Raw genomic sequence first — 23,736 nt, 5'->3', positions numbered from 1 at the left:
GAGGAGACAGGCAGAGAGATAAATGAATATTTAGCAGTTGGTTGTTTATGCTGTATTGTGGATGGTAATTCAAGTCCTTTGGGGAACAGTAGTGAAGGGTCAGCGCTAACACATCTAGCAGCTCCTCCAGGGGCAGTGTTCATGAGGCTTTACCACGCTGGGATACCAGGCTTTCCACTGGGCAAGAACATGCTGACCTTGCCCTGAGATGTTTCTTCCCCCCCCTCCCCTCCCCTCCCCTCCCCTCCCCTCCCCTCCCTCCTCTCCCTCCTCTCCCTCCTCTCCCTCCTCCCCCCTCCCCATCCCCAGGGACTGTTCATGCATTGATTAGATGACCTGCGTGCAATACAGTTGAAGAACGTACTCCAGCATCTCATCAGAAGCTTATCTCATTATTAATATCCACCTCTGAATTTTTAATGCTCCACATCTGTAGTCAGGTTGTGGAGGTAGTGTAGTCATTGAAAATCTGGGCTGGTAACTAAGATATTGTACGCTCAAATCTCATTGTACACTCAAATCTCACCTGTGTTCTGTAAAGTTTCACCATTGTGCAAGCCATTGACTCCTGGATCCTCTAGTCTAGAGGATGATAAATTTAGAAAATTAATAAATGCGTTTGCTTTGACATTTATTGAATTATTTTTTATACCTACACCAAAGTTAAGCATATTTTAATACATATAATTGTAACCATTGTAACGACTGAGACAAGTCAGACACAAGTATTTGTTATAGTTTAACAACTGATATTTTGAACTCACTCTGGGAATATGTTACCCCATCCCCCCAAAACAGGGCAAGAAGATTTCAGTCACCCCGGCAACGATCAGATAAGGAGTTTTATGACTTTTAGCAATGTGGGCAGAGCCTCTGCTGCAATACTAGAACAGACTCTCCTGCATTAATTTATTGATGAACTGACTAACATGAAATTAACATGCATTCCAGAACATTTTGTGAATGATTTACTGTCGTGTGTTGTGTCTTTTAATACTATTATCTGTTGATACTATGATCTTTTGATACTATGTATTTTATTATAGAACCAACGGTCAATGTACCCCACTTATACCATGTTTGGTCTCTATAAATTGGTACTTTGAAGATCGAAATGATTGTGTACATGATATTCCGATAGCTGTGCAACATATTAGTATTACAAGAATCTTTCTTAGTTTCGCCTTCAGAAACCAATCAAGCGTGCCATTGCAAATGAGCATGCTTAGAACATAGCGTCATAAATCTTCTCCACAGAGGAAACCCCCGCCAGAAAGTCCACCCTTCTCATTGGTCAAGCAAACCCAGAGAGGTGTGGCCATTCTCAGGCTTTATTAGAGACAGTCCACAGTGACCGCCCCCTTTTTCTTAGCTCGTCTCATCCGACTACAACACTGCTTCTGCTGATACTAGGGGGAACCCCTCCCCCCACTGGGGCCCAGGGCCCTGGGCCCAGCAGGCCAGAACACGTGTCTCCAATCCAGAAAACTGCAACTTTACCATCACTGAATGGACAACGATCAATTCCGGGCCTTCTCGGCACTTCAGGATGCCGTGCCGTCCAGCGAACCCTCAGCATGCCAGGGTCGCAGGCTTCGACTCACAACAGCCATGTGCTCGTCGAAACCACCATGCAAGTTCATCATCATCTCCTTCATCAAGCAGAGAAGAAAACGATGGCAACTTGCACCATGACTTTTGACACTCACGGACTCATCAACGAACTCAATTTTCAACCACTTCAAGAAATGTCCGCGCACACAAACTATGCAAGTATCAATTTAATGAGGTGCTCTGAAAATTATAAGCTGATGGTTCTTTTCATAGTTCTATTACCTGCTTCCGGTTCCATAACACTCACCACTTTACCTATGCATGTATGTACTGTATGGATTTGTTTGTTTAGTTTAGTTATGTTTGTGAGTTAGTTAATACAACTTTTACACAATTATGTATTTGGTTTCTGATTATCTGCTTGCATAATATGTAATAATACATATTATTGCATAATGAATAATCAAAGAGTTCGTTGGAACTGATTAATTGATTGTAATATTAATTTAGCTTACCCCAAAGTTTATCTAATTAACTGACCCAAATATTAATAATTAATCATAATTATGGATTATTATTAATATTTCCCCTTTGAGCTAATATTGTTACACCATTGTCATTTTATTCTTATTCTATGTATCCTTATTCTCCTTTATATTCTGCTTTTGCTTTTCAATTAAATGAAGAAAAGCAAAAGGAGAAGGATGTTTAGATATTAGATACAGGGGGGGGTGGAATACAAAAATACGTAAATGTTTTTGTTTTTTTCAGTGTGCTAATTTTTCCATTTCCCTTCCCATTTGTTGTGTTTTCTTTTCCCATGTTTTCAGCTTAATGATCATGCAGAAAGTTGATGATGCATTGAAATGATACATTTAGGAAATGTGCTTCATTCATATAAGGGAACTAATGATGCTTCATTGAAACCCTAATCTAAGTTATAATCGTGTCTTTTAAAGGATATGTGGGTCATTAGGACTTTGGAAAGGACTGTCATTATGAAAAACAGACCTGCATTTAAAGGTAATGAAAAGGGTGATTAGATGTATATAAATGTCCTTACAGAGCTACAGGGTAATGAATCGAGGTTGGCAAGATGAATGCATGACTTCCTAATGGCATAACAACAGTAATTGGATGCATATTGTCAGTCCTAACAATTACTGGATCATATACAGAAGCCCATTAGTGCAAAATTGCCTGTAAGGTCACATTACAAGCAGCAACGCAGAGACAAACAGATTCGCAAACAAGCAAGGAAGACACTTCTCCCTGTTTACGCTCTCCACAAGATAATCATTTTTTCAACAAGCACACATGTTGCCACTCCTATCTCTCATTTTCACCTGGGATTCCCATCAATTTATGCCTAATTGCCTCAAGGAAACTGTCAATCTCCTCTAATTATGGTTTTGTTCTCCCATTCCTCCACACAAGGGGCATCAAACAAACAAGTCAATCTGATTTTTCAGTAGTACCTGTCTATGAATTATGTTGCGTTCCATTAAAAGTCATGCAAAGATATGCAATACATTGGCATTTTGCTTCCAAAGCAACTTCGCACAAGTTTTCCAAGTTGGAAGTCCTCCTTGTCTTGCCTTTTTTCAAGTAAAGGAAATTGGAAATTTAGGCTTTTTGCACATGATCCAGGGCTACATGAGGTCATCATGATATTATAGCACATCATCCAGAGTGTTTCCTTTTGTAATGGATATTACATGGATTACACACAGTATTCAGTAGGATGGGCAGCGTGTGAGGAAATTATGGCGAGGTAATGAGCAGGAATTGGGAAGTGTGCTATGTAACGACGCGTCCCACCGCTCAGTAGCCCATTTCTTGCTGTCAAACGAACTCAAACTGTGCCGGTCCATACCAGACTGCAGGGGTGCACACACCACCCAGCTGCTTCTGTCAAGGGCATCAGATTAGCTTAACGATAGAAAAGCGCTAATGCTGGGGAATGAGAGAAGGGCACGGAGGGACTGCAATGGTATTAAAATGAGACACTCACTGCGATCATCTATTCCTCAAGTGAATGGTTTCGTGTTTTGTTTTTTCAAAACAATTCAGAGTATACTAGTTAGTGTTGTTTTTGTAATATTTAAATAAAAAAATGAAATATTGTTACAAATTAAAATTAAAAAGATTTCTATTTAACTATATTTCAAAATGTAATTTCCTCTTGTGTTGGCAAAGGGTCACTAAGATTTTGCCAAGACATATTTTATTGATCCTGGAACAACATTCCCGTCCCAAAATTTAGTCCTAACCTTATCCCTACCCCTAAACCTACCCTACTCATAACTGTAGCAAGCAGGACGAGGCAGAGAGCTGTGAGAGAATAGCGCAAGGCCGGTGGCGTGATTGGTGATGAGCGACACCTGCATGCTGCACCGGTCTCGTATCTCTCATGGAGGAGCTACGGAAGCATAAAAGGAGGAGTGACGACAGTGAAGGACGAGAGAGGACCAGGCCTGGACTATTTATGTTATGTTTTGTTATTTATTATCTATTATATGTGTGCGGCAGTCGTCCGCTAGGGGCTGCCGCCCAATTTTTTATTTGTATTTATTTATTTTATTATTAAAGTTTGTTAAATGTTCGCTGGTTCCTGCCTCCTCCTTCCCACAATAAAATACCTTTACTACAATAACTTAGCCCTAAAATCAGAAGGAACTGATATGTGAATAACACTGATGTAGAAGTACCTAACCCTGGCTGTAAGCCTAAACTTGACATAAACTGTAAACGTCCCTCAAATCTGATTGGTTGATACAGGGATGTTGATCCAAGAACATGTTGCGCTCGGTGAAATCACGTTCACAGTTGGGGAAAGCTGAATTTACAGAAGTCATTACTTCAGTATTCAGTACCACATGATCTTTCAGAAATCCTTGATTTGGTGCTTAAGAAACGTTTCTTATTATTATCAGTTAAAAACAGTTGTACTGCTAAACATTTTTGTGGAAACTGTGGTACATTGTTTCAAGATACTTTGATTACTAGAAAGTTCAAAAGAACAGCTTTTCATTGAAATAGATTCATTGTTTACTGTAATAGAGCCAGTCTTTACTTAAAATAGTAGTATTCATTTCAGAACAAAAATCTTACTGACCAACCTTTGGAACAGTATGTCTGTGTGTAGGAGGGGATACAGGATACAAAAATAATTTATATATATATATGTGTGTGTGTGTGTGTGTGTGTGAGAGAGAGAGAGAGAGAGAGAGAGAGAGAGAGAGAGAGAGAGAGAGAGAGAGAGAGAGAGAGAGAGAGAGAGAGAGAGAGAGAGAGAGAGAGAGAGAGAGAGAGAGAGAGAGAGAGAGAGAGAGAGAGAGAGAGAGAGAGAGAGAGAGAGAGAGAGAGAGAGAGAGAGAGAGAGAGAGAGAGAGAGAGAGAGAGAGAGAGAGAGAGAGAGAGAGAGAGAGAGAGAGAGAGAGAGAGAGAGAGAGAGTTCTATGTGTGAGTTCTTTATTTCCTTGTTGTGGTTTCCTGAAGATTTCCATATTACCGTGCTGAATTTATTTCAGATTTATTAAACTGAGTCATTGATACACATTATCAAGTGTTCTGCTAAGAATTAAATAAGATAAATAAAATAAACAAAAGGGTGTTTTCATTTTTCTCAAGCAGGTGTAGGAGTCAAGGCAGAAAATTCATTTTGAAATAAAAGGGACAAAAAAGAAAAGAAGGAGAGTGAGAGTGAGAGAGAGATAGAGACAGACCAGGCCAGGGAAATCCAGGCCTGCTAATGAAGATGACATCCTGAGAGCTCAGTAGTGTTGCTCCAGTGAGAACAGCCATTGGTGGATAATATCCTGCTGTGTACACACATATTTTATTGCTGCAATATACTCACCACTTCAAATGAGTTCCAATGGAACTCATTAGCTACTTTGATGAAGATCAGCCAAGACAATAAAGAAACAGATTGGAGATGAAATAAGTGAAAAGGGAAACGAAAGGAAAAGGAATGTTTGTGTGGAAGTATACTGATATTTTTATACTTCTAATAGGATGTGTGTGTGTAGTGTAGTGTTAGGGGCTAGAAAATGTCATTAGGCTATAACAAACATTATGCCAATGATAGGAGTACCAACGTGTGTGTGTGTGTGTGTACGTGCGTGCGTGCGTGCGTGTGTGTGTGTAATGTACAAGCATTTTTTAACATTGATATATGGTTAGAACATGATGCAAGAGGTTCATAATAAAGATCAGAGGCCTTGTGTGTAAAACTTTGTGTTGGTTTTGTTCTAAACGCATGCATGTGTAGCCCAGATTTGGCAGAGTGTGTATATTTGTGTAAGTGTCCTCCATTAAAAGTTGCATCCCTTACTTTATGTTTGGAGTCTCAAAGACTCCAGATATTAAACAATTACTTTAATGTACATCACTGGTAACTCTGGGTCAATATAAATAGAACATAATGAAAAAAATCTGATGTATACGTAACAATTTACAAACAAGCTTTCAAGCTTTTCAAACTGTTCATTCATTCTGTTTATACACGAGGCTCCAGGTCTTTTTACACTTCAAATAACAGTTGTTCACACATATTTTTTTTCTTCCTTATATCTGTCTGGTGTTTTGCTTTCTTGCTATACAGATTGTTCTACAAAGTCTCCAGCTGAGAGTGTAACTGTTCTTTAATGTTTGATCACAGTATTAGTACTGTAAGGCCTTACTAAATGCCCAGACTCCATCTTTGCCATTCCAATTTTTCTTCTTGAACACATGAACAGGCTTGGAAACCATCCATAAAAAAAAAAAAATCTGAACTTTGACTATAACTTTGGCTCAACTGTATTTCCTGGCTGTAAACTTCTCATCAGCTTCAGCAGTTTTCCATGCCAACACACCTGAAATAGGTTGCAGGGGTGAATATACCAGCATCTAAAATGTTTGCATTAAAACATTTTTTAAACCACCATGCTATACTAATTCCATGCCATTGCTTATCTCCTCGGAAAGCACTCGTGGCTGGTGCAGTGGGTATCAGCTGCTAAGCAGAGGCATTAAAAGATTTTCCCTCTGGCTGCTTTAACTGTTTGTCATTTGACATTTTTGTACCCTACAGTTTGTTAGGCGCCGCATATTAATTAGAAATTTCACCCCGGCCATAATTGATGTCGCCGATTCTTTGTACTGAAAAGTCAATCCAAATTAACAGCAACAGAAGTGAAGATGAATTGACATTGAATGAGCAATAGGCAGCAAAGACCCAGTATGAGCACATTGAAATCGAGAGATGAGTTTGAGGAAAGCAGAACTGCTTAGTAAACATCACTCACTCCTCTCAGGCTAGGCTTGCGGTTTTTATGCTCTCGCCGTCCAGTGCCGGCACGGTCAAGGACAGCCTCTTGCCAGAGGGCAGGGTTAGTTCGTCCTAGGTTGGAAACCAAATCTCATTGTGTGCAGAGAGAGATTTCTGCCCTGCTTTTCCTCCCTCAGGAGTTCAGTCAGACTCTATTGCCTCAACGCACATTCTATCACGTAGCCCCAGCGCCCATCTGCCAGCAGCACATCTTTATGCTGGAGAGATGTGGATTTCAACTGTGCTCTGATAAAAGAAAACCTAGGGATGTGCGATATCCACCCCACCATCTCATGAGCTGTCTGGATGAACTGTGTGTGTGTATAAGTATGTGGTTGCCAACTTAAAGAAAATAAGAGGCACTCTCCATTCCTTAATACCAGTCATTTGAGATTTCCGTAAACCATTGGTGTAGGTGACAATTGACTGCATGGTTTAAAGAAGAGAAACAAGCTAGAAAGTCACAGTGTAAGCCTGAAGCATAAAAAAGATTGACTGACTTGACTGCTTGACTGACTTAAGTGCTAAAATGCATTTGGGATGTAATCACTTTGATTTTGACATACTGATGTACAGCTCCATGACATCTGTTATTAAAATAAATTCATTTTAATGTCTTACTGGTGTTACACAACATTACACACATATCAATTTAGTTTCTACCAGATTATAACACTTGAGAACAGTGACTAATAAATATTTTATCAAGAATAAAATGTAACTTTGATATGCTTTGTATTTTAAAACATTTAATCAACAATTAAATGGAAGTGCAATAATTGTCTTTATATTTCTTTATTTCCATCACATTTATATATTATATACTCTTTGTACCTTGGACACAAAGGGAGCCAGGACTGCCAGCCCCCTCAAAAAAAAAAAAAAAAAAAAAACGCGTGCATGATGTGCCTGCATATCACAGTGGTTTTCATATATTAGTTTTGTCCAACAGACAAGCCAAAGCCAGTATCCCTGGCTGTCATCTTTCAAAATTATATTTGTCATTGAAATGCATTAGTGAAATGGGTTTTGCTAAATGAAAAATGCATTTTAATTAAGACTAATGAGGACTTCCGAGGGTGTGTGTTGTGGTGGGAATGAGGAACTACCTGTGCACGCTGCAGACTTTCGTTAACAATACAATTAATGCAAATCTAATTGTCGCTTCATTTTAGGGGAGAAATGTCACACACTTTGGCGATGTCCCTGGTTTTCTCTTTCACTCATTTTCTCTGTCACATTTTAGCCTTGCTGGAGACAGAGAGACCCGTCGGCAGTGTGTTTCACTGTAATTTCTTTGTTAATTACATCTCATGGGAGGAGCGGGTGGAGGAAATTGGCTCGCAAACGCTGAGGGCAGTGTGTGTGCTAGTGCATTCGTGTGTGTTTAACGGAGGAAGGGGGGGGGTTACGATTGCTAAACTGGCACACTTACACACTAGTCTGCTTTCGGTGCAGACGGTGTGAGTCTCCTCAGTAACAAGCTCCCCCTTCGTGCCACTCATATATCCTGCAGCCATCCTCCATGCTGTGATTCCTCATTCCTTTGCCCCACTTTTGAGGACACACTCACTCACTTATCAGGCTCATCATGGCAAATAATCTCCTCTCTGATTGAATTGACATTTGAATTGAATAAATTGGTAATCTGTAAACACTCAACTTCTTTATAGTGGCAGTGGGAGTGCTAGGAGTTTATTGTATATCATTTAAAAGAAATGAGAAGAGATGTGTGGTGTTATGGATCATCAGCCAAGTGGTCCTCACTTTGAGGTTAGAGGGAATGAAAGATTAGAGATGCTGATATCAGAATCGGGGAGTCAAGAAAGCAAACATTGTATTGTAATTGCTTTTTTGCATGGCTAAGTGTTTCAAAAGATGCAACTTTTATTCATTTCATGTCAAAATGTTTTGTTGCTTGAAAATCAGGAATTTTACATTTCTGTTTATTTCTAAATTTACATAAAAAAATGACTGTGGTCTGAAACTGTTGGACTGTGTTACTAAAGGGAGTTTCAGCGCATGCATGCATAATTTGGGAGAGATTTCAATTTGAAGATGGGGTCACTGCCATTGTTGCAGTAAATAGGGAAAGAGCGAGAGAAAGACAATGTGTTTTATCTGACATCAAGACCTGGCTGGTATCGGACAGGGCCAGAGACCTGGACGTTTCAGGGGTGCACCGACCCATGACTGAACCCTCTGGGCTGCTTTTCTGCATGACCACCAACACATTCCTCTCACATCAACTCAGGGCACTTTGACTGCAGCAACAACACGGCACAACAGCGCACCACACACCAGCTCGAGATGTGTTGAAAACCTGTTACGCTGAGAGCTACTCTAGTTCAGGAGAAATATGGAGGGCTGTGATTTTCACCAGTTTCTAGCTTTATTAACTAAGATTTACCAGGGAAAATCATAATCCATCCATCCATCCACTACCTTCAAACGTTTTTTTGTTTATGTTTTTTGTTTCTTATGCTTATAGGGCTGCATATATTTGATGAAAAATACTCTAAAACCATAATATTGTGTATATATAAGCATTGTTATCAATGTTGAAAACCATTTTGCTTTCATATTTTTGTGGAAACTGTGTTCTAAATACTTTTTTGTACTGTCAAACTGTCATTTTTGATTCATGTATTGAATCTTTTCTGAATATGGTAAAATGCGTAGTGGTATTCAAGGTACTGCCTGTAAATTAGATATTTTACCCTGACTTTTTTTTTTTTTTTTTTCAAAGACACATGCAATTGCATATTTCTTTCAATATCATCAGGCAGGTGTGATCAAGACTGAAACTTAATTTAGTGGGAATGCAGCAGGTCAGTGAAGACATTAAATATCTCATTAAACAGAACCCTCCATTATAACTCCACGTAATGACACATCTTGAAACTTAACTGCTGCTGGGACACTTTATTGAGAGTCTCAGTTCTATTCTCCATTATCTTGGCAACTCGCATATCTATGCATAAAGACTTTTATGGGCTAGTCAGTATGGAGGAAACTGTTGGTCAAGCATTTTTACATTTACACATTTATCCAAAGCGACTTGCATTACATTGCAGGTATATATTTCATCAGTTCATTCCTGGGAGATACAGTACATGAATGCTTAAAAGGACATAATATGATGCATGCCATCAGAAAGTAATGGCATCCCCATGAAGGACAGACACACAATAGGCAGTGATCTGATGTGTGGGAGATGAGTGCAGAGACTGATCATAGAAATCAGACAGCAACCGGCATGATCCAACTCTCATTGCGGGAGACCGCAGGAGGAATCCAGAATAAGTATTTTAGGTTCAAGTAAGATGTCTGTGTTTGAGCTGTTCAGACTGCTATCCCGTGCTGATCGATTTGCTTTTAAAATTGTGCAGCATAACCGGCACTGTTGCCTGACTCATCAGGAAGCTTCAGTATTTTTTTCCCCTTCAGTTTGCCTCCCGTAGGACTACAAATTAAATGGCAAAATCACCATGCTACTCCTAAACAGATGCTGAGCTCTCTGATGACAGCTATTGACTGTGTTGTCCTTGTGTATTTGTTATATGTATTTGTTTTTATGTACTCATAATTGTCGCATTTTCATTAACTCAAAGCAGTGCATTCAGGTTATACATTTTTTTCAGTTCATGCATTGCCTGGGAATCGAACCCATGACCTTGGTGTTGCTTGTGCCATGTGCTATTGTTTTAGCTACGGGGATTTTAAATAGTAAATTATTACATTACATATTGCATTATTATATATTATTATTATTATAAGTTATATTTTTAAATAGTTTAATATTGCTATTATTGGTCGCAAAAAAAAACAGTGACAAGGATGTTTTGCATAAAATCATCTACCAAATATATAAAAGTAAATTATGATTTGGCTGCTTTTAAAATCTAGCCTGTTAACACTCTCTCATTAAGCATTCATATAAAATGCACATCAATCTATTCTAAACAATGTACTTTAGTAAAAAAAAATAAAAAATAGCTACTGTAACCCTGAAATAAAAAGTGAAATACAGTACTGTAACATCCCTAACTGATACAAAGCAAATAAAAATGTTGCATGTCAGTGATATTTTTCAGCTTGATTAGTTACTGTACATACGCTGCAGAGAGACTGATTTATGGTGGGTGATGGTGAAAAATTAAAGTACACCAGCATCATTTATTCTCAGCGCAAATGAGTGGTTGTTTAGGGAGAGTTTGGAACATCTGAGTTATGATAAAAATATGTTCAAATTATCTCCACATTAAGAGTCTTGCTTGCATACAGTACATGCTACTATGTTAAAAAAAAATGTATATATATATAATTTATATAATGTATAATGAAAGCATCCAAAGTGTAAATGCCGAAGTTATCCAAACTGACTTGCAGTGAGTGCATACCCTGATTTCGTGATTTGACACTGTAGTTTTATAAAGATTAACACTGTTATTGCCATTCATCTCTCTCTCTCACACTGATTGGTTGTCCATTGCTAAACAAGTTGCTTTACATTCTAGCACTGCATTATTTCACACTGTATAACTTTAGCACTGCAATTCGTAGTTAGCACCACAAAAGTACAAGTGTGAAACTTTGCTTAACCTATGCAGTGTGAAAAGCCCTATTTTATCAGTAATTGTGCACCATAATAATTGAACACATGTCCTTGGCTTTGTTACTTTGATTCAATCAGTATACTCACAGAAATGATTTCTGTGTTCAAATTTGCATATATGCTGCTGTGATCTGGTTAGTCCTGTCAAATCACACTTCAAAGCTTGAGTAGCACGCTCAATAATATTATAGGATTTGATAAGCATTGCTTATTTGGTTGGTGACTAATTTCTTAATTATACCTGGCTGGACACTTAACAACTTGGTTAATCTTTGTTCAGTAATGACAATTAAAACCTGATAATACAAGCCATTTGTCTTGTTCTTCCACTCAAAGACCACTGGTGTAGAACCCAAACCATATGCAGGATTCATTGGTGGATTCCATGATGGATGTATCATTCCAGCTTCACAGTTACTGTGCCACTTCATTTAGCACGCCCTCACTTTCTGCTGAAACACATTAATCTGCGTTGCTGTAGTGTTCTCCTTCACAGCTTAACAAAGCACTTGCTGGACAGCAATTAAAGTGTTATTTTTGGTCATTTGAAGCTCATTTTACTTTTTACTACATTTTACTAAGCTCAAATATTATAGTAATTTAACATAACTGTTTTGTATATTTGAATATATTTATATAGATTTTTGTATATTTGAATATATAAACTGCATTTATTTCAAATATAAATATTTTTAACATTGTAAATGTCTTTACTGTCAGTCTTATACCTTGTTGAATTTCTTTCGTACTTATTCTGAAAGGTATAGTGTTGTGAATAACATGCAACTAAATTATTCACAATATGACCAGGATTATGTGCATTAAGAAAGTAAAAAGACATGCTGACTTTATATCACTGACATATTCCACATTAAAAAGACTTTGCCATTGTTAAAGTATGTGTACACTTCCAGCATACTGTAGAACCTGTGTATATTATATATGAGTTCGGGTCATCTGTGTCAGATCACTGCAGTACTTCAGCAAAAATGTTCAGCAAAAGGTCTTTTTTTCCAACTCTTTGCTTTGCAAAGCATAAGGTTATTTCTATTATCCATGTATTTTGTTCTAATTGTATAGGTTTTTAGTGATACAAAGTTTTTTTTTATTCCTTTACAGCATTCACAGATGGCCTCTGCCTCAAACAGGTGAAGCCAAGAGAGCTGAATGTAGCCATTACAATGGAGAGAAAAGATTAAAAATGAGCAGGCCAGTTGCCATGTCAACACGGGGTGACCTGTGTGTATATGTGCTTGTGTGACAGAATGAGGGCTTGAGACAAGAACCTGATGGAGCAGTCATCTCCTGGCCCTGATTACTCATTTTAGAGGTCAGGACAAACCGGACCCCAGTGACTTATCCTCTTAATTAATCTTTCAACCGGTCACTGTGGAACCCATCACCTCATACTGGCAACACAGGCACGCTTGAATAATGCTGGCCTCTGCTGCGCTATGTGTGCTGGGTTAGGGCATGCTTCATTTTTGATAGAAGCACCAAGGGAATTTTACACGTATTGAGGAAAATATTTGGGAAATTTAGCAATTCATCAGTCTAGTTGACAGGAAACGTGCTAAAAGTAAGACCTGTTCATTTTTGGAGGTCGCCATAGTCTGTGCTGTTGGTTGCTAGTAGACGTTTCAACTTATATCTCCGACTTTATCAGTATTCTGCAAACCAATTAGTTCCCACATTGTGTTGCTGTTTATTTGCATGTTCAACTCTTCTTAAAGAGAGAGCTAACCTAATTTTATTTTTATTTTTAAATCGACTCGCCATCATTTTGTTCCGAAACCTGTATGCCTTTTTTTTTTATGTTGTTGGACCCCATTGACTTGAGTAAATGGTGACAGAATTTTCATTTTAGAGGAAAGTGTCCCTTTAAACAGAGATATATCAGTTATAATATATTTAAAAGTATAACAAAAACTCTGGAAACGGCCAGTCTTGCAAACAGTGTCTGTAACAAACGCTTAGAGGAAACCGGTCTGTTTTTTATCTGAACCGCAAAATTGTATCTTTCTATGAAATTAGTTTTTCTTCCACATTCAAAATATTTTTTCACCTTTTCTTTACCACAGATAGGTTGAATCATCTCTCACTGTGAGGATAAGGGGTTTAATGCATATTTCAGCACTCCTAGCATTTTTTTGTTCTTCTTCTTTTTTGTATTAAGACTCAAAATAGTTCAGCATTGGACAAAGAAATGAAATAAGAATCCACTGTTCCTCAGGCTAATAACTCGCCATACTCTAATCTCAGATTAATGCATCTGTCATTTTACATTTCATCTTGTTTCTTTGGCGTCTTTCAGAAGTCTTTCACACACTCTAAGTCATCCATCAGTTAAAAAGGGTGAAAGTTTTGAGCTGCGTTTGAAGGTCAGCATGTTCCTCGGAAAGCGGAAATGATAGTACGAGCGAACAGCACTGTTAGCGTGTAATCCGCTCGTGAAAGGCATGCCAGCTGCTTGCCGTGCGTAGACAGATAAGGCACCGGGAAACCGCACCTGGCTGGCACAGAATCCCTGTTCCTGAGATCGTCCTCTAACTCCAAGGGATACTTGCAGCAGACTGCAAATATTTGATTACGGCACTGTTGCTGTAGGGGATGCAGCGGACTGCTCACTTAAACCTGCAGCTACAACTAGAAGGGTTAATCTCTTTAATGAAATTACTGGCAAAAATGTTTGGTAATGAATGTTTATTAATATTACGACTTCAGTGTTATTGAAGACGGATGCATATTATTATTATTTTATTTATTTATTTATTCGATTTTAAGAAAAACACTGTGGACTAAAATGTGATTAGAGAAATAAACGCAAGATATTAATAATGCATTTAGAATATTATTAGGTGGTCAAGGACAATTTTCACATGTTGTTGGATTTTAATACATGTCGAAATGAATAAAATAATTTTGCCAACTAAAATTAGATGCCTGCTAAAATACTTGCTTATAAAAAAATCAGCATTTATTGTTATTATTATTATTAATGCCAAGTTCTGTTATGAAACTCGAGATGGCGCAGACTTATGATATTTACAGCGTTAACTGCTTGGCACAAGCTTATTGGTTGAGCTTCCTGTTCAACATTTATATTGCTGGTTACCATTCACTATATCAGTTTGCAGCGCACTTTCAGAGTTCGTCTAAAACCCTCCACCTCCCCAGCTCCACCTGTATAGATCTGCTATGGGTAATTGATATATTCTATTTGTGCAGCAGCAGTATGTCTTACATACTCACAGCAGTGTTTCGGCGCATGTATTGGCAGTAGCAAGTTCCTGTACTTTCACTGCAGCAGCAGCAATAATCTACAGAAGCACCAGCAATAATATACAACAACAGCAATAACAGCAGCAGCAATCCAGCAGCAGCAGCGTAGCAGATCTATTCTGCTAAAACTAAATACATTAAAGGGACTGTGTGTAGGAATTTCTCCCATCTAGTGGTGAAATTGTATTTTGCATTCAAACGAATAATGCTCTCCAGCGCCTCACTTTTTCAAATGCGTGTTGCATCTATGGTAGGCGTTATGTACCAAAAAGCTATGACAGGATGTCTTATAATAGCACTTCGAGTTTTTCTTCGGGTGAACAGGTTTGTTATTTAAAACAAACTGAAACTTGAAACGAAGAATGTTACAGTATGAATTACTGACTGTGAAAAACATTAACTATGGTAATTAGTAGTAATGCCTTCTTTACTCGTTATATTTTTTGAAGTACGTGCATTGTTAGATATCATCATCATCATCATCAGAGCCTTCTCTAACGTTACTTTACTCAATAGCTGCTATTCATCAAAGAGCCTGTTTAACTTTTAACTATATATGTTCTACTGTCTATATAATAAAGTACACAACCAAGCAATGAAAAAAAAGCTTGTAATTAAGACCGTAACATTGACTTGCCTGTCGAGAAGAAAGCAGGCAACTTCAGGGTCTCTTTTGAAAGCTTTCTCCTGCATTAGCTATCCCGACATTAACCCTTGTTTTTGTAATCTCCGGTCACGTTTCCTTTTACGGTCTATTTTAGACTTTTTCGACGACGAGGACTCATCGTGTGACTCAGCATAATGTATGAATGAACGGTGTATAAATAACCGTGCAGTGCATCCTTTTAAACTTGCTGCGGCAGTGACAAGCGCCTCTCACTGCTCTGCTCCTCCACTTCTGCTGACTTCAGTCACGTGACGCTGGTTCTGAACGAAAACGCGTTGTGGAAACGCGTTGGCCTAGTACTTTTTGTCCCTCTCTGCTATTATAGTTTTTCAAGATGGCGGAACTACATGGAAGCCTCCGTGGACCTACCCGTCCCATGTATATAAAGATAATAAATTCTTCGTTTACGAGAATTAGTCTGATCATTGGCACAGGTATTTGTACACCATTGAGGGCATATTTATTAATAAAAATATTGATTTTAGATAATAAAATACCTAAAAAGCTACACATAGTCCCTTTAAATATGTCATATCCATTACCATGTGAAAAATCTTAAGAGAGTTGTAATGAAATAATTATTATTATTGTAGATTTTAAATTAAATATACTGTTAATGAAAATATGATTCGAAACAAAACTGCAAAACTAGATATTATCTATGCACTTTTGTTTTTGAAGAAAAGTCTAGAAAGGATATTATCACATTAAGGACAAATTTTAACGTTTTTTAAATGTTGCACTTTCTCATCCCCTAAAATGCTAACAAATTTTTGGTCAACTAAAATTTTATGCTGGCTAAAAATACTTTCTCCCGGTTTCACAGACAATGCTTGAGCCTAGTCTCAGACTAAAATTCATGTTTGAGCTGTTTTAACTGAAAGCAACTTGCACTGACATAAATTAAAATGTCACTGTCATTGTTTTGCCTCAAGATGCACAACAGTATTATTTTATTTTTTTTCTAGGCACATTTATAAAAGCTACTTAAATATCCTAATTGAATTTAGGCCTAATCCCGGCTTAATCTAAGCCCTGTCTGTGAAACGGGGCCTTTATGACTAAAATAAATATGACAGGACAAACTATCCAAAGATAACTAAAACAAAACACTGCACAAAAACTGTTTATATAGTGTAGTGCACAGCACAAATTGCATTTGTGGTAGTTCCCATTAGCAATGTTTGTATGGTCACCACCTGCTTTGATTTCACCTAGTTTTCTCTGTCCAAAACATCCAAAATTGTTGCCTGTCAGCCTCTCCTTCCGACTCAAAACAGTGCCCTGTGTTGTACATTGTGACAATTACTGTGCAATATGGCTTAAATATAAGCCTTATCATTCTTGTTTGAGAATACAAAAAAAGCCCTCAGCCGGTTGTATGTAAGGCAGGTCAGGATCTGTTGCAAATTGCTTCAGATTCAAGCCCCTCAGCCTAGCAGTTCATGTCAGATTGCACAGTGAGGTCTCGGGGAGCGTAACTAGCTCCACCGTGCCAACACATGAATTAGTTTAGCCTTCGCACCTCACAAACAAGATGTCACTGCTCTTTGTGTCTGCAGGCAGGCCCAATCACAGGTAAATAAACTCAGTCACTCTCACCTTTACCACACCGGCAGGTTTTATTAAGAGACAGAGGGGAATGCCAGTTAAGACCAGCAGCTGGCCGCATGCTTAAACCGGTGGAATAAAACGAACACAAGGAAGATTGAAAGCCTGGTCGGGAGAGGCGAGAGAAGTGAGATGGAAAGGGACTGTCTGGAAGAGTATTTACATGCCATCGTGGACTAGCATTCTGCTCCCTTTTATCAGACATAAACTAACACCACAATCTGAACTGAGTAGGTGCTTGAATAAGGACTGTGTGATAATCATCATGCATCTTTCCTGCAAGATTATCTTGTCAAGGATTTTCAAGTGTTCAAATATATCCTGAGCCCAGACGACACATTGCAGCACATTTAAATTGCTTGACTGTGGCTTGACTAAATTGCTTGATTATTGAATGAAAGCTCCGGTGAGTCCTTGGATTTAGGATACACGCAGAGCAATTTTTTACTTTCGATTTTGATGTTTCATCCTTTTTCCTACTTGTCAAAGAACATGAGAAGAGGAGGCAATGTTCATTATCTTCGTACTTTATCGTGTAGATTGTGTTTTCGGATCTGTGCAGACATAATGCAATTTGTTAGGTCACCCCCTCCCTTCTGGTTTCATGTACGGTTGGCATCCCCTCCTACAGAGTTCTTGCACCATCTAGTGTTAGGTGTAGGTCTCATATTAGGGAATTTCTATACTCAGTGGTGAAAAAACCGAGGAATTTCCAAATGCTCACCTTTGTCACAGCTGACAATTTGCATGTCATAAATGGCAATCCTTCAAACCACTGAGAATATCAAAGGCTTTTTCTGCACCGTGAAAAGCTCTGAGCTTAAAGAGACACTACAGATGACAAGATTTTCTGGGCTTTTTCATGCAAATCACCCACCTAAAATGAAAGTTATCTAATGAGATGTTTTCCTTCACTCTCCTGTTTTAATTTGGCCTGCAATACATCATGCCGGTTTCATAACTGTCAAAACCCAGAGCTGTAGAGAAAATATGTCAAAGCAAATTGGCACACTGTGTGCTGCTCTCCCACTGTTTATGTTGCTCTCTTTTTCCAGCCTTCTCTATTTCTTCTTCCTCACTTCTTCTTGATTTTTTTTCATTCTCTCTCTCTGTCTAATTAAAGCACCGGCTAAAAGTAATATTGGTAATGCCTTCTTAATCTACAGCTGGCGTGGAATTTGATGAAACACTTTTAACACATTAGTATTTTCAGAGGAGCTCGAGCTTTCTGATTGGCATCCAAAATTTGCAATTTCCAGGCCTTTTAATCCATTAACTTTGAGGATCTTTTCTTTTCAAGAGCTGTTTTCTTGGCACAGCTACAATGCTTTTCATCAAAGAAATACAATGGAAGATACAATTTAGATGATTTAGAATTATATGAGTAATTAAGAAAGTACCATATTTTGTAAAGAGCTTGAGAGTGGGAAGGAGGGCTTGAGGGCTGGTTTGCTCCGAAAAGGTCAACTATATGACCTTTTGCACTACTCCTGCAGACCAGACTATTCTTGGATATAGAATAACTCCGATTCCCCCGAAATAATAAAAAAGTAAATAAGTAACATTTTTGACTGGAAGCTTTCTGAAATGAAAGCAAAACCATGTTTGGGTGGACTGATTGCAGTTTTTGCCTTATTATTAAGTGTACTATGGGAGACTGCATTTTCATTTCCTCGTGTGTCCCTCATGCAAAACGGTGGGCTAAACGTGGCCCATCTGATATTGTGAAAGGCTGAAGGAATAACGTGTTCTCACAGTGCATTTTCTTCTCACACTGTTGACTCATAAAATCTCTGTGTGGTTTGTTTTGTGTGTGCGTCTTTAAAATCTTGAGAGTGTGTGTCTTTTATTAAAGTGTGCTGCAGTGAAAGGGTATTCCCTAATTGGCAGTTGAGCTTGCAGATTGCTTTGTGTATGTGTGGAGGTCTGCAGAGTAAGCAACTATGAGTTCATATACTTTTGGGATGGGCTTAAAATACAGTAGTAGCAAAGCTTTACAGAATAAATATACAGTTTCATTTTATGCTTAAATGATGATTCAGTGTCTGAAATGGGAGTGATAAAGCAAAAATTGATATGCAGTTTAGTTTGTTGGTCATGACCATTCTCTGAATACTTTTAGCATGTTATTTAATATGGCAATGTTAATGTATTTGGTATTGGTGGACTAGATGTGCTACACTGCTGCTGCTGCAGAGCAAGTATGGGCTTGCTACTGCTAATAGATGCACAGACACACTGCTGTGAGCATGTAAGACATGCTGCTGCTGCTGCTACATAAAAAGACATACACAAATCCTGTAGCAGATCTAGGCAGGTGAATCTGGGGATGGTGGAGGGATTGAGAGGAATTAAGACTTGCTTAAATCAAACAATGAACCAAACTATTTAAATGCTAAGCAAGCATTCTCATTAGCTGCAGGATCAGCAGAGGCCAATCAGCTTGTGTCATGCGGTAATGGGATTGCTTGCATATTGCATGTAAAGTACCTGTTCAGCATGCACCCTCTAGAGTTTCATGACTGAACTAGATGTTTAATTAAATTAATTTAAGTTCGATCACTTACATAAATGTATAATAGCATTGTAATGTTATATTTTAATTTGGGATGGGCTTAAAATAGAAGCAAGGCTTTACGGAATAAATGTACAGTTCAAATTATGATTTAGTGCTTGAAACAGTGCTGATAGAGCACACATTTTATATGCTTTTTTATTTTAATCATTCAGCTTGTTTTGCATATTCCTTTTTAAAATGATTGAATTATTTAGATTTTATACATTTAAATACATGTTTCATATTTTTGTACTTGTATATTATTGTTTATTAATAAACATGTCTTGTTTATATTAATATGATAAAAAAAATGTCATTAGTTGTTTTGTAATATTATTTTCTAACTCTAACTTTCTAACTTTAAAATGAAAATCATGTGGAATTGTCTTTTTCAGGAAACTCTCCGTCAGACGAGTCGGAGGAGCGGGACAAAGAACCACGCACGCTCACTTACCCAGCATACATTGCCAGCCTGCTGGACTCGGGTGCCAAGCGCATGGCGGCAGGGGTGCGCATGGACTGCAGCAGTCAGGGCCAGTGCCCTTTGTCCTGTCACCTCTGCCACATGAGCCCTGGGCCTGCACGTCCTGCAGAGCCTGTGCTGCTCAACATCACGAAAGCCACGCCAATCTACGATCTGGTCAACGGCAATGACACCTACCAGGTATCTGTAAGTTATTATGCTGTACTCTCACCCTGCAGCTCTTGCCAGGTTACCCACTGAAGCTAAGCAGCGAAAAGCCTGGCCAGTACCAGGATGGGAGACCTCCTGGGGAAAGCAAAGGTTGCAGCTGGACAGTGTTAGTGAAGCCAGCAGTCCAATTGCACCAGTATAGTGATGAGGATATGATTCTGTCCTGCTCATTAAAAACAGCAAGGTGTTCAGAAAAGAAAAGAAAAAAATGTCAATTAAATGTATCCATGTCCAATTTATCAGCAATACATTATCTCATCATAGTAAAATAAATGATCATATATGTGTAGCCTATATAGTTTTTTTTTTGTTGTTTTTTTTTTTCAAATATTTACAATTATTTTAAAAGCATTTAAATAAAAACACATATACATTGTTTGGAAAGGTTATAATAATAATAAAGAAAATTTCACTTTTTAAAGATTTTTTGAAAGAAGTCTCTAATACTCACCAAGGCTGCATTTGTTTAATCAAAAATGCTTGTAATTGTCAAATATTATTATAATGTAATTGTTTTCTATTTTATTGTATTTTATAATATAATTTAAGAGTTTATCTAATTTTATTTTCTTTCTCTTCATACATTGTAAGGGAAAGGCAACGTTGTTTAAGAGGAATGGCAAGTTAATGCAGTTTGATTAAAGATTAGGCTGCAAAGATATATACATATACATATATTGTGAGTGTGTGGTTCAGGTAAACATTATGTGGACAAAATGTCCCTACAAAGATGGTGAATTACAACATCCTTGTCCTTTTGAGGACATTTTTTGTTCCCATGAGGAAAACAGCTTATAAATCATACTAAGTGTACGTGATGTTTTTTGAAAATGTAAAAAATGCAGAAATTGTTCTATGATTAAGGTTAGGGAAAATATACAGTTTAAATGCTAATGCGTCATCCAGGTAGATGCTGCACTCTAGTGGAGGAAGATTAATAGGTTATTAAATTCAAACTTTTAACATGTTCTGCATCTTTGCCTTATCATGCAGGCTCTGCAGGAGGCCATGATGAGTGTACTGTGGTGCTCTGCTAAAGGTGATGTTATTGATGACTGGTGTCGCTGTGATTCCAGTGCCTTTGGCACAGATGGACTCCCGACCTGTGCTCCTCTGCCTCAACCTATGTGAGTTCTTGGAATTTACAGTTTGAATATCCTTAGCATAAATGGCTAAAATGAGGTTTCAAAGTAAAATTTCAGATCCTGGTCAAACTTTAAGTCATAAATGTTCTATGTTTATTTTGTACTCTTGTCAGGCTCAAGCTATCCCATTCATATGAACCCAGCAGTTCACTGATTATCATAGAATGGAATCATGCAGAGCCACCAATCGGAGTGAGAATTGTTGATTACCTCATCAGTCAAGAGAAGGTGACAGAGCGGACTGATCACTCCAAAGTTGAGACAGGTAAATCAATTATAATATAAGCTTATACAAAACATTTGGGATATATAAAATCCTCATATTCCTGTCTGCCTCAATAAAGGCTAAAAGACCCAAAAAGAGAAACAATACCCATTTATTTGGGAAGTAGCTGTGTAATAAGCGGGATAATGTACATTCAGCCAGTCATTACCACAAATTAAACCCCTTCGGGGTGATACAAGATCCCTTTGCCTCATGCTGGGGTCCTGATTACTCTGCCAAGGTTTATGTGAGATAATGACAACTGACTGCTCATGAATATTTGAAATATAAATTAATTTTAATTGAATTTGAAAGACTGAACCACAAAATTGTGACAAACATTTAATGGGATAAAAATGCATTCATATTTTCTAAAGATATTCAGTTCCTCTTATGTAGGCTTTGATTGTACAATAAAACCTCTCACACAGTTGCCTTAAAATTTACCTGTAGATTAAAATAACCACCACAATTTATCGAGAAAAGCCCTACAGTTAAGTGTTAAAAAATCTGAGGGATGGCTGTTAAAATTAAGATTAAATACCATTAATTTAGAGAATTACCCAAGTCTCTGGATGTTTCAGTTGGCGCTGTTGGTCCTATTATCGGGGAATGGAAGCCACATCAGAAGGCAAAGAAACTCCCTAGACAGGGTGATCATTTAAGACAAAACCATGAGAGAAGCCAATGGTCACTTTGATTTACAGTAACTTCAGAGTTCAGTAACAGAAAGCAGATAAAAGTGGACTAGTCAGCCGGATCATGAGGGAGGGAAGCTTGCAAGACGCCATTACTAAAATGAACAAGTGAAGGCACATCGAGAGTTTGCCATTTGTGTCATGGAACCAGATTTTTGTGGTCAGATGAAACCAAGATGGAGCATTTTAGTCTGAATTCAATGTAAACTGCCCACCTCTCACTATATACAGTTGATTTCATTCACTGTGGCTTGATAATTGTGACATATTGTCTATATTTTCTGCTTTAACCACTATGAGGTCTGTATAAAGTATCCCATTTGACCTTTAAATAAAGAATAATTGGCTTGGCTTCCTGTTGTCGAATGCGCATGCGTCGCATGCGTCGTCTGAACGCGTTGTTGTCTTTGGAGCTCCATCAATTTGATTTATAATTCTTGATTTTACTCTTTAAACTTACTTACAACAAACATTTTCTACTTTTCCTCACTGAAAAGCACTACTGCTCAAACCTCATAGTTACAACGCGGACTGTTGAGCAGACACGTCTCAAGCCTATTAGTGATCCAACGCTGGAAACTCCTATAGGTTACGTCCGTGGATCACGGCTGAACGCGTCTTCTCAACACTCACTTACAAACATTTTTCGCCTATCGTGCGTCTACCCTACACCCGTACCACTAAAAAGACGGATTATATCTAAGACTTCAGTCATAAATTAGTATCAATATTGATAGCATCACTGGTAGCGTCGTTGCTAACTTACTGTCCATCTGTTAAAATGGCGAATATATCAGATGTAAGTAGTCTACCTTTTGGTGCAGGTGAGGACACATTTGAGCTGCACGCGGTGCAGTCTGAGCTGGAAGCTGTTGAGAAACAGATCCACGACCTTTTAGTGAGACAAGCCGAGCTGATAGACCGGCGGTTAGCTCTTGAAACATCGCGCGCCGATGCACACAAATCAGAGATTAACGTTACTAACCCGCTGATTCCGACCTCGTCTACTCCATGCGTTACTCAGCATCGGTCCCGTGCGCCGAGGTCGCGATCAGCCATGGTCTCGTTCACTCCGGCTCCAACACGCCACCACGAAGCCTGGATATTTCTGCAGCGGAAGACGCGAGTCAGGTCTAGACCAAGACCCGACCCTCCCGGTTTTCGCAAAACCGCACAAAACCGCTTCTCCCCTCTTCGCGAAACAGAACGCGATGCTATGATCATCGGCGATTCCATCGTTCGGCACGTCCACGCTACATTAGGTAAAAGTAAGGTGCACAGTCACTGCTTTCCTGGTGCTCGTGTTTCTGAAATCGCTGCTCACGTAC

General features: G+C 38.4%; 1 protein-coding gene across 1 annotated transcript in view; it reads left to right on the top strand.

Moving 5' to 3' along the window:
- Positions 1-23,736, top strand: part of astn1 (astrotactin 1) — a gene marked incomplete at both ends in the record, with an annotated part of 225,612 nt that overhangs the window by 170,774 nt on the left and 31,102 nt on the right. Inside the window, 3 exons of the mRNA XM_081373616.1 lie at positions 20,002-20,270; positions 21,294-21,427; positions 21,559-21,710. Of these exons, the coding sequence (XP_081229742.1) occupies positions 20,002-20,270; positions 21,294-21,427; positions 21,559-21,710 (555 nt within the window). The remainder of the gene's footprint in view (positions 1-20,001; positions 20,271-21,293; positions 21,428-21,558; positions 21,711-23,736) is intronic.

The sequence above is a fragment of the Scardinius erythrophthalmus genome, assembly GCF_964197995.2.
Source record: "Scardinius erythrophthalmus genome assembly, chromosome: 9".
Lineage (NCBI taxonomy): Eukaryota > Metazoa > Chordata > Actinopteri > Cypriniformes > Leuciscidae > Scardinius > Scardinius erythrophthalmus.
Note: the sequence above shows the minus strand (reverse complement) of the source record. Positions and strands in the feature narration are given on the sequence as shown.